This window comes from Miscanthus floridulus, chromosome 11 (genome assembly GCF_019320115.1).
Source record: "Miscanthus floridulus cultivar M001 chromosome 11, ASM1932011v1, whole genome shotgun sequence".
Taxonomy (NCBI): Eukaryota; Viridiplantae; Streptophyta; class Magnoliopsida; order Poales; family Poaceae; genus Miscanthus; species Miscanthus floridulus.
The window spans coordinates 100,431,465-100,443,332 of record NC_089590.1 but is presented as its reverse complement, the minus strand read 5'-3'; the positions used below and the strand labels follow the sequence as shown (position 1 = coordinate 100,443,332).

The following is an 11,868-nucleotide window of genomic DNA, read 5'->3' as shown; positions in this document are numbered from 1 at the left end:
ATACTACGTGAAAAATCACAAATATCATAATTAGAGTCGAATAAAAAAGAAGAAAAATGCTACCGAACATTACAAAAAATGTCCTAGAACATTCGATGTATGCTTACTGAACATCACAAAATACATCGTAGAACATCGCATTTATACTCGTGGACATCAAAAAATACATCATAAAACATTACATGTGCACTACATGAACATCACGTGTATTTGTGAAAAAAGTAAAACATAAAATTATACATAGAAGAAAAGAAACAAAAATGAAAAAAAATAAAATACGAAAATAGAAAATGAAATAAACAAAATTATTAATTCTATCAGAAAAAGAAACTAAAAATGTATAAATGTTAAAAAAGTAAAAATACAAAAAAAAGAAAGAAAAATAAAAAACTAAATAGAAACAAGGAAAGGAAACAAAAAATAAAAAATAACAATAAAAAAGAAATAAAAATAATAGAGTAAAATAAAAATAGTAAAAGAATAAAGAAAAAGAAAAGAATGACAAAACACTAGAAAAAGAAAAAAAGAAAAAGGAAATAAATGAATGAAAAGAAAGAAAAAGGAAAAGGAAACAAAAAGAAAAAGAAAAGGAAACAAAAATAAAAAGAAAACATAAAACATAAAACATAAAACAGGAAAGGAAATGTACTGACTAGAACTCCAGTTCTAAGTCCTGCCGCACGTGGACCTGGAGCTCCAGTCCTGCCGCACGCGCCTCCGCTCGCTGCTAGCATGGGCCACTCCCTTTGCTGCTCCAGTCGCGCGCGTGGGCCGCTCAAGAAGAAAAGCAGCCCAATAACAGATTCGCGGCGCGGAGGGAAGTGGGGTCGGCAGCCGGCTGCTGTCCGACTGGTTGGCAGCGACGGGTTCCGAAAGAGCAATAGCAGGGAGAATCACATTAGGCCTGCTATGCTAACGGGCCTAAAAAGGTATTTCTGGCCTTCCACGAACGGCCCGGCCCATGTATATATGTTGGCTTCTCTCAATTGGCCAGGGATATTCAACAAAGCTGTTTTAAACTGCTGATGGATGTGAGAGTGTTGTTAGTTCTGAAAATGCTGCCAGATTGAGATTGGCTTGCAGTTTTTTTTAAAAAAAAAAATCAGATACTTCATGTACAATGTGTCTCCTTGGGTTGGAATTTGGATGAACAGCCATTGACTCCCTTGCATTGCAATTGATGATTGCGTAATTTTCTAGTACTATCTTGCAACTATCTCCTCCATTAAGACGATCGAGGAGACAGATGTATGGAATTCAGTTCAGGCATGATGCATGACGACAGATACAACAATTGCATGCATGGTGACCTATCTAGCTAGCCAATCAGCAATGCCATCAATTAATTCCACATGCATACGGAGGGTCAGCAGGTTGATCAAGTTGCATTCCTTCATGAGCATCCCTCCGGCCCCTGTTAATAACCTGAATCATCTCCTCGTCGTCGTCCGCTGCTGCTTGGAGGAATCGTGATCGGACGTCTTAGCTTGCTGCACGACGACCACGTCGACGGTGGCGCCGCGCGTGCCGTCATCATCGTCGTCGTCGTCGGTAGTGACGACGGGCAGGGGCAGCTCGCTGACCTTGGTGGTGACCTCGTTGTCCGCCTCGCGGCCCTTCCCCCAGAGCACGGCGTAGAGCCCCACGACGATGAGCACGGCGCCGAGCGCGCTGCCGAGGTAGAGCTTCTCGCCCAGCAGCAGCGAGCTGAGCACTGCCACCATGAGCAGCATGAGCGGGTTGAAGACGGACGCGAAGAGCGGTCCCCGCTTCTTGACGCACCAGGAGAGCACGACGAGCATGACCCCCGAGGCGAGGACGCCCGAGTAGGCGACGGAGAGGAGGCGGACGTCGAGGCCGAGGCGCCACTGCACGACGTCGCGGTGGGTCCAGAGCGCGAAGGCGACGGACTGCAGCGTGCTCATGACGCACATGAGCGCCGTGCTGGAGTAGTGGAACGGGTAGTCCTTGCTGAGCTTGGCCTGCAGGATGAGCCAGAGCGCGTAGAAGACGCAGCTGCTGATGCAGAACAGCGAGCCCATGACGCGGTTGGCGTCGGCCTCCAGGACCGGCGGCTGGTGGTGCGCGGCGGCGGCGGCGGCGGAGGCGCCGGAGGAGGCGACGAGGTTGACGTGGCTGTGCCAGGGTGTGATGTCGGCGCCCTTGTAGAAGGTGAGCAGCATGGCGCCGGCGACGCCCAGCAGGGTGCCGGCCACCTTGGCCTGCCCCGAGGAGGCGCGGATGGCGAGGCGCTCGTAGCGGAAGATGAGCGCCAGCACGAAGGTGACCCCCGGGATGAGGTTGGTGGTGGCGGAGGCGAAGGTGGCCGAGGTCAGCTTCATGCCGGAGATGTACAGGTTCTGCGCCAGCGAGCCCCTGCGTACGTACGTGCACATCCATCAGCTACCAGTATCGATCGATCAGGTATTCAGCTCAGCATGCATTTCCGTTACCATGCTGTTCTGTTGTATTCATGCGCAGTACTCCGTACGTACGGTGTTGGTAGCGACATGACACGTCGACGCCGCCCGCCCGGCAGCGCAGCTCGCTGGCAGGTATATGCAAGGCGGCCGGCGGACACGTATGTACATATATACACTAAGGCTGTGTTTAGTTCTAGGAAGTTGGAATGTGGGGCTATTGTAGCACATTCGTTTTTATTTGGTAAATAGTGTTCAAATATGGATTAATTAGGCTCAAAACGTTCGTCTCGTAATTTCCCACCAAACTATGCAAATAGTTTTTTTTTTCTATATTTAATACTTTATGTATAGGCCACAAATATTCGATGTGGCAGGTATAGCACTTTTTGGGATATTAGGGTAAACTAAACAAGGGCTAAGTAAAGTTAGCATGCAAGGCCGGCGTCTAGAGATGTGCAACCTGGAATCGATCTCTCATCAATCATATATATGCCTGCACAAACTAGCTAGGTACAGGGTGGTACATACAGTATGTATAGAGTATATACACGCATGCATAATGCAGACATGCAGTAGTAGTCGCAGAGCTATATGTAGCTAGGTGGCCACGCGCATGCATAGCCTGTTCCATGCTCGTTTTGTCGTAAATAATCATAGATTATAAATCAAAATAGTATTTTTCTCTTACACCAAACCGGTCAGTAGTAATAATTGACAATCGTTTCAGCCGAAACGAACAGACTGATGGTCGGTGCTCAGTGACTGACACGTCCGAAGCATGCGATGCGGATGCGAACGGGCAAAGGCAAAAACAATGTTGCATGGCAGACAAGATGGCAACGGCAATTACCCTGTTTATGCTGAAATGTGGATGCTAAAATGTTGTGAGAGAAAAATATTATTAAAAGTAGCTCAAGCAAATATAGCATGCGGCAAAAATTCAGAAAATTCACGACAAGTGTCTATAAATAAAAAGGCCAGCATGCGGCTGCTGAGTGTTGAGTCAATAAGCACAAGACATCATGGGCCTGTTTGGTTGGTTGCATATAGCTAGCCTGGTCCGTATTCATGGGCTTGGCTCACCCCAGCCAGGCTGATCTCCTGCAGGCTCTAAAAATAGCTAGCCTGGTTCGGAACAGAAGTTATTTGGTTGTCCGCATGAGTATAAATCATGTAACACGAATATATCAAAATAAATACTAAAATGTTAATTTCTTATGGTATTATGCCATAATAAATTTTAATTTACCCAATCCAATCTTAATTTGATTTGAAATCACTTAACATTAACTAATTATGTGCTAATAACGTCATTAGCTATGCTAATCTTGCACAGCGCGAGCCTGGCTCACCGGATGCGACCAATTCTGGCGTTTCTCTGGATGCAGCATCTTTCAGGCTTTAAGTAGCGCGTGAGCCTGGCCCAATGATCCGTCCAGCCAACCAAGCGCGAGCGCATGCATCCGAGCAGCCTGGCCCAGCCCTCATACAGGCTACCAAACGCGCCCCATACTGACAGTGACAGTGATAGAGAGCATCATCGATTCATCGGCCCGTTCAAGTTACCTTATAATCCACACTATTTAGCTTGTTTTTTTAATTAAAATAATATTTTTCTCTTATAATAATTTAGCAAAAACAGTATTTTCCAGCCAATTCAATCAAGTTTTAGTAAGCCGAACGGACCATCATCCCATTCCCATGGATCCTGTGGTGTACTATGCAAGCAAGTTTTATTTATTTCCGTCTCTGGCCCTGGATACAAACCAAAAAGTGTGCGTGTGTAACAATATACTAATATTTATAGTATATAAAAGTCAAGATGATATATTATACATACAGGTGTGATGTGGGTGCGCTGCCGAATTGCTTGGATGCGTGGAGGAGGACATGTGTGGTCAGAGTCGGCCTACAGACTGTTCGTTTCGTCGTAAACGATCGTGGATTATTTATTGTTGGTTGGTTTAACTAGTTTGGTGTGAGAGAAAAATACTGTTTTAGCTTATAATTTACGATTGTATATGATCGTATAAGCCCAGCCGAATAGGCCACTAGTTATACTAGTTAGTAGCATCACGTGCAAAAGCTAGCTGTTTTTGCTGCATGCTGCACCCGCCCGGCATCTATCTATCTATCGCGCACGTGCCTGAATTCCGGCACGCAATCTGCTTGCTTCTCCATGCATGTTCCTGTGGCCAAACTAATTGAACTACCGCACTAGCTATCTAGTGCTACTCATCAACAAAGAAACAAAAGCGATGAAATACATGCATATATATAACATCTATCGCTCTGTACGTTTGGGCTTATGTGGCTTATAAACTATGCTAAAAATATTGTTGGTTGGTTTAGTATGAGAGAAAAATATTATTTGTTGTCTGGTAAGTCATGACTTATAAGCTAAATACGACCAAACGAACAGGTTGTATACTAATGTAGCATACAGACTCGATCGATCAGTATGCTATATATCCCTACATGCATACTTATCACTGCATGCACTTTGAGCTAGTCAATGGGAAATTTAAACAAACATTTCATAAGATCACACCACTCATGCATATGTGTATGGGTTATGCAATTAGTTAATTAATTAATTCATGCTGATGAGCTATCCATATATAAGCTACAATGACATGCATGCATGTTTTAGTTTGTGGGATACACTTGGGTTGGGAATGTTTTTTTAATTGACTTATATATATATATATATATATATATATATATATATATATATATATATATATATATATATATATATATATATATATATATATATATATATATATATATGTAAAAGGTACTCACCCGGTGAGGCCACATATGAAAGATATCACCAACACTCTCCACGTCAACTTTGTCCGTCTCTTCCTGAAACATCGAAATTCCATACATACAAAAGCTAGAATTATATCTCAAGCCACCAATTATTCACTGATCACTAGCTTGTCTGAAGTTGGTAATATGATTTTAGGCCCATCATCAGCAGAAAATCAGCTGCGATCAATCTTTCAAGAGTAGTAGCTAGCAGCATGCATGGGGCATCTATCGTCTAGTGCCAGCGAAGCAGAAGCTAGTGCATGATAAGAATACAAGTGATATCTTCTGTTCTGGAATAGGAAGCGAGCGAGAGTGGAGAAAAGAAAAGGAAAACGAAAAGAAAAATGGACGGCTGCTGGCACTACTACCAAGTTCCTTTTTCCTTTTGCCCTTTAATTTGCCGCCGGCGAGGATGCAGAAAAAGACGAATTGAACAAGGATCATCGGACGCCATGGCTGATGGCAAGCGCTGCTAGATGAAGTCTGAAGTCTGAAGAGATGAAACGACGACGAGGTAGCTAGGCATGGATTGGAATTGGATCGGATGGGTATGCACGCAAGCAGATAGAGACGCAGGTAGCAGCCTAACCACGAACCTCTCGACGAAGTAGGCGAGGGGCGCGAGGAAGGCGGAGGCGAAGAGGTAGCGGTAGGCGACGAGCACCCTCATGTCCATGCCGTCCGACACCGCCAGCTTGTAGAATATGTTGACGCCCGCAGACATCACCTGGATCACCACCATCGCCGCCACCGGCTTCGCCACATCGCATCCGCCGCCGCCGCCGGTGCTGGTGCCGGCTCCGCCGCCACCCATGTTGGCCGGGCGCGCGGTGCAGTGGGCGACGCGACGGGACGATGGGGGTACGGTGTATGTAATGGATGGCTATGCACTATGCAGGGGAGGGGAGGGGAATGGAGCTTTGTTGGAGAGCGGCGCGGCGTATATATAGGCCATAGGCGAGGCGAGCAGAGACAGAGACGAGACGACAGACGGACAGAGGAAGGGAGGAGGTGAGAGAGACTCGTGCATGCGTCAGCTAATGGCCTACTCCTACACGTCGTAATCTCTTCTCTGTTATAACGATTGACCGATCAAAATTATACCAGATCCTCACAGCATCTAGAAAAATACATACAAGAATTCGTCTCCATTAAAATAAAAAATTAAGGACTAATAAAACACCAAAACCCATCCAACGACCGATCTTTGATGTGTGATGCCAGGCTTCTCACCACCCGCGCACGCTCGATCACACAAAAAATAAATCCCACGCACCCTGCGATCACGAAAAAAAGCTCCGGCGGCGAGTGTTCGATTCCCATCCCCGTGCCCGCATTTTCTTCTCTTCTGTGAAAAAAAAAGAAACGTCGGGCCACCCGTTGGGCCGTCTCCGTTGATGCCGCCGGTTCCACCTCGCGTGTGGGATCCTTCCCCCACGCGGGCTGCCGCGTCCCCGCCGCCTGCGTGGCGCCCGCACGCCCTTCACCGGCCCCACTGGCCGCATCTCCGCCCGTGGGGGAGGACACATCCATTGCTTTGTAATAGAAATGCTTATATGTGGTGATTTATTTCGTGGATGTGTGGACATGGCAGTACTGCACATTTATGGTAGGATTTTTGCCAGATTGAATGCTTAAGAGTTGTATCATGTAAACAATTCTGCGGTACTAATTAATTTTAGCTGATTGAATTGCTCATAAGCGTGATGTTGCTTGTCCTCAATTAATAATAAGAAAACCATTTATGTAGTTCTTGTATTCATCTCTACAGGCAGGTGAGAAACTAATTTACTATTTTCTAATATCACACATTTCTTGTTTTTCCAATTGGGGACCTACATATGGATTTCAATACGCCATATCTATGTTGCTTTATTGATGTTCATCATGTCTGAAGGCCTGGATCTTGTTATTGCGGCAATAGAGCGGACTGGATATAATAGAAGAATAAAATTTGCAATTGATGTTGCTGCTACTGATTTTTGTGTAGGTAAGTAGAAAAGCAGTGCATTTCCTATGTGAAAGCTCTAGTTTGGTTTTGGTGAATTGATGAAACCCTAAGTGCTAACATAGTTTATCAAAGTGATTATGAGATAGGTAGCAAATGAAGATCATGACATGATGATGGCGATGCCATAGTGATGACCAAGCGCTTGGACTTGAAAAGAAGAAAGAGAAAAACAAAAGGCTCAAGGCAAAGGTATAAATTGTAGAAGCCATTTTATTTTGGTGATCGAGACACTTAGTGAGTATGATCATATTTAAGATCGATAGTCGTACTATTAAGAGGGGTGAAACTCGTATCGAAGTACGGTTATCAAAGTGCCACTAGATGCTCTAACTCATTACATATGCATTTAGGATCTAGTGAAGTGCTAACACCTTTGAAAATGTTTACGAAAATATACTAACACATGTGCACAAGTTGATACACTTGGTGGTTGGCACATTTGAGCAAGGGTTAAGAACTTCACCGGCGGAGTGTCCGTCCGTAGAGTGCGGACAGTCCGACGGTGCCACCGGCGCCCTATACAGAAAAGACGGAGGTCACTGTAAGTGACCGGACGCTGGTCTCGGAAGGACCGACGTGTTCGGTCAGTAGAAGCAGCGAAGACGCTGGCGTCGGTCTCTGACCGGACGCTGGAGGGCTACGTCCGGTCCCGCTGACGTGGCAGTGCACAGAGGAGGCGCCGAGTGACCGGACGTTGGGTGAGTCTGGTCGAGCATGACCGGACGCGTCCGGTCGTGATTTCTCATTTTTGGATGCTTACTGGAAATAACCGGACGCTGAGGTCTAGCGTCCGGTCACTTCATAGCAGCGCGTCCGGTCATCACTTGACCGTTGAGATCAGGCGAACAACATTTGAAGCCGATGACACGTGGCATGCATCGCACGACCGGATGTTGGGGTTCTGCTCCGGTCGATATGACTGGAGCGTCCGATCACCCCGTGTTGTGCCCAGTGAAGGGGTACAATGGCTCTATTTCATGGGGGCTTCTATTTAAGCCCCATGGCCGGCTTAAGCTCACTCTCTTGGCCATTTACATTGACATAGCAACCTTATGAGCTTAGCCAAAGCCCTCCCACTCATCTCCATCACTGATTCGTCATCTTTGTGAGATTGGGAGAGAATCCAAGTGCATTGCTTGAGTATTTGCATCTAGAGGCACTTGGTGTTCGTGTTTCGCTGTGGGATTCGCTTGTTACTCTTGGTGGTTGCCGCCACATAGACGGCTTGGAGCAACGAGGATCGTCGAGTGGAGATTGGTGATTGTCTCCGGCTCCGATCGTGGTGATTGTGAGGGGTTCTTGACCTTTCCCCGGTGGAGAGCCAAAAGGCACTCTAGTGAATTGCCCGTGGCTTGTGTGATCCTCAACTTGTGTTGGTTGTGCGGCACCCTATTGAGGATTTAGCGTGTGATGCCAATTAGCGCGTGAACCTCCAAGTGAGTGAATCGCCACAATGAGGACTAGCTTGTCGGCAAGCAAGTGAACCTCGGTAAAAAATTATTGTGTCATCATTTGATTCTAAGGTGATTGGTCTTCGTTAGTTTTTATTCTTGTGATTGATTGGTTCATTCCTCGACACAGCAGTATAACTATCTTGCTCTCTCTCTTTACATTACCGCAAACTAGTTATCAAGCTCTTTATTGTAGCTAGTTGTGGGAGCTTGTTAGTTTGGTTAGTGTGGCTCTTTAGTTAGCCTTTGAGAGCACATTAACTTAGTGTAGTGCCCTAGTCATTGTGTGGTTAGAATCTATAGAAACTAGAATTGTGGTAGGTGGTTTGCATTTTTAGTAGGCTAGCGCAACACTTGCTTCACGTCATAATTGTCTAACTAGTTTGCGCAACACTTTAGTGGTTATTATTTTTTAAACAGGTCATGATCACGATCTTGCTTTGCTAATGTGTGATTGCATCAACTGCAACCTAAAAGCTCTAGTTTGGTTTTGGTTAATTGATAAAACCCTAAGTGCTAACCTAGTTTATCAAGATGATCATGAGATAGGTAGCACTACTCCAAGTGATGAAGCAATGACAAAGATCATGACATTGGTGATGATAAAATGCTTGAACTTGGAAAAGAAGAAAGAGAAAAACAAAAGGCTCAAGGCAAAGGTATAAAATATAGGAGCCATTTTGTTTTAGTGATCAAGACACTTAGTGAGTGTGATCACATTTAGGATAGATAGCCATACTATTAAGAGGAGTGAAACTCGTATCAAAATGCGGTTATCAAAGTGCCACTAGATGCTCTAATTTATTGCATATGCATTTAGGATCTAGTGGAGTGCTAACACCCTTGAAAATATTTGTGAAAATATGCTAACACATGTGCACAAGGTGATACACTTGGTGGTTGGCACATTTGAGCAAGGGTGAAGAAGATAGAGTTGAAGAGGAGTTAGTTGCGCTGGTTACAGAGTGACCGGACGCGTCCGGTATGTGACCGGACACGTCTGGTATTTTGGCGACAGACTCAGCGACCGGACGCGTTCGGTCGCCACACCAGATGCGTCCGGTGTGAATCAGCAGGCACAGTGTTCGGCAGGGCAGTCGATCAGACGCTGGCAGCGTTTGGTTCGGTATCGCTGGACGCGTCCGGTCGGGCGTGGATGCTTACTGTACACCACCGGACGCTGCGGCTCAGCATCCGGTCATTTGTGATTCAGCGTCCGGTGTGAGCGTCTGGTCATCGGCAGATTATGAAGCAATGGCTATGTTGGTTTGAACTGGACACATGGCAGTCGGGGAGCTACCGGACACGTCCGGCATACCGACCGAACGCGTCTGGTATTCACGACCGGAGTGTCCGGTGCTACGTCCGGTTAGTTGGACTGTAGCGTTTGGTCATCCCGCATTATGCCCAGTGAAAGGGTATAACAACTCTATTTTGTGGGGGCTTCTATTTAAGCCTCATGGCCGGCTCAAGCTCACACTCTTGGCCATTTGCATTGACATAGCAACCTTATGAGCTTAGCCAAAGCCCTCCCACTCATCTCCATCATTGATCCATCATCTTTGTGAGATTGGGAGAGAATCCAAGTGCATTGCTTGAGTGATTGCATCTAGAGGCACTTGGTATTCGTGTTGCGCTGTGGATTTCGCTTGTTACTCTTAGTGGTTGCCACCACCTAGATGGCTCGGTGCAGCGATGGAGGATCGGCACGAGTTGGTGATTGTTCATGGCCGTCTCCGGTGATTGTGAGGGGAGTTGTACCTTCCCCGACAGAGTGCCAAAAGGTAACTCTAGTAAATTGCTCATGTCATTGAGTTACCTCACTTATGGGTAGGTTCTTGCGGTGTCCAATCGTGTGGATGAGGTTTGTGAAACACCTCTTAGCCGCCAAACCACCAAGTGTTGGTCAACACAATGGGGACTAGCGTGTTGGCAAGCACGTGAACCTCAGGAGAAAAATCGGTTATCTCTTGTCATTTGTATTCTCCCGGTGATTGGCTTAATCTTCATCTTGTGATTGGTTCCTTCCTCTACACGGCGGTATAGCTATCCTACTCACTCATTTATATTCTTGCAAACTAGTTGTAGCAAGCTCTTTAGTGTAATTAGATTTGAGAGCTTGCTTTGCTATTTAAGTTTGCTTAGTGGAGGTCTTTAGAGTAGAAAGATTGAGAGCTCTTAGTGAGTAGTATTATAGAAAGTTGTGTGTCTAGCTATCATTAAAACTAGAAGTGTTGGATAGGTGGCTTGCAACCCTCGTAGAGCTAGAGCAAGTTTGCATTTCGCTATTTGTCTTACTAATCAAATTGCTCTAGTTGATTTGAAGAATTTTAAATAGGCTATTCACCCCCCTCTAGCCATACGAGGACCTTTCAAGTGGTATCGGAGCCGTGGTCATCGTTTAATTGAAGGCTTAACCACCTCGGTGTCAAATTATGGCTCAAGTTGTGTTCAACCATGTGGGGGGCAAACCACCTTTCTTTGATGGCACAAGCTATGGTTATTAGAAGAGAAAGATAAGGGTGTATCTTGGTTCAATCAATGATCAAGTATGGGATGTAACCGAGAATGATTATGCTATCATTGATCCTGACAATCCCACCAACCAAGATAAGTCCAACAAGCAATGCAATACAATGGCTCTCAACACCTTGTACAATGCCATTGATCCAAATGTGTTTGAGCAAATCAAGGATTGTGAAAGAGCAAATGAAGTGTGGAGGAGATTGGAGGAAACATATGAGGGCACACCGGCGGTGAAGAGTGCCAAGTTGTATATTCTCAAGGATAAGTTGACAAGCTTCAAGATGAAGGAAGATGAGAGCATTCCGGAGATGTTCCATCGATTACAGGTGATTGTTAATGACTTGAAGGCTTTGGGAGAGAAGATCAAGGATGATGATGTCTCTCGTCGATTCTTGATGTGCCTACCTCCAAGGTTTGAGATGTTGAGATTGCTTATCATAAGAGGAGGATTAAAGGATATTACCCCCAACCAAGTACTAGGTGATATCATGACACAAGAGACATATCGTGTGGAAAAGGAGGGGGATGACAAGGATGACAAGAAGGAAGAAGAAGACAAGAAGAAGAAAAGCATATCATTCAAGGCTAGCTCATCATCATCAAAGAACAAGGGCAAGTCCAAGAAAGAATCAAGTGA

General features: G+C 45.5%; 1 protein-coding gene across 1 annotated transcript; it reads right to left on the bottom strand.

Annotated features, from left to right (window-relative positions):
• Positions 1-1,196: 1,196 nt before the first annotated feature.
• On the bottom strand, positions 1,197-6,098 carry LOC136494745 (WAT1-related protein At1g68170-like). The gene is made up of 3 exons (XM_066490922.1): positions 5,840-6,098; positions 5,232-5,294; positions 1,197-2,376 (listed from the first exon to the last, which is right to left on the bottom strand). Exons 1-3 carry the CDS (start codon positions 6,055-6,057, stop codon positions 1,431-1,433), a joined length of 1,227 nt encoding a protein of 408 aa, XP_066347019.1. The 5' UTR covers positions 6,058-6,098; the 3' UTR covers positions 1,197-1,430.
• Between the last annotated feature and the right edge of the window lie 5,770 nt (positions 6,099-11,868).

Excerpts from the sequence above, each read along its gene's own strand:
- LOC136494745 (XM_066490922.1), bottom strand. The coding sequence starts at position 6,057 with ATGGGTGGCGGCGGAGCCGGCACCAGCACCGGCGGCGGCGGCGGATGC. Across the intron at positions 5,295-5,839 it reads CTCGCCTACTTCGTCGAGAG|GAAGAGACGGACAAAGTTGA; the intron begins GTTCGTGGTTAG and ends TCGATGTTTCAG. Across the intron at positions 2,377-5,231 it reads TTCATATGTGGCCTCACCGG|GGGCTCGCTGGCGCAGAACC; the intron begins GTGAGTACCTTT and ends GTACGTACGCAG.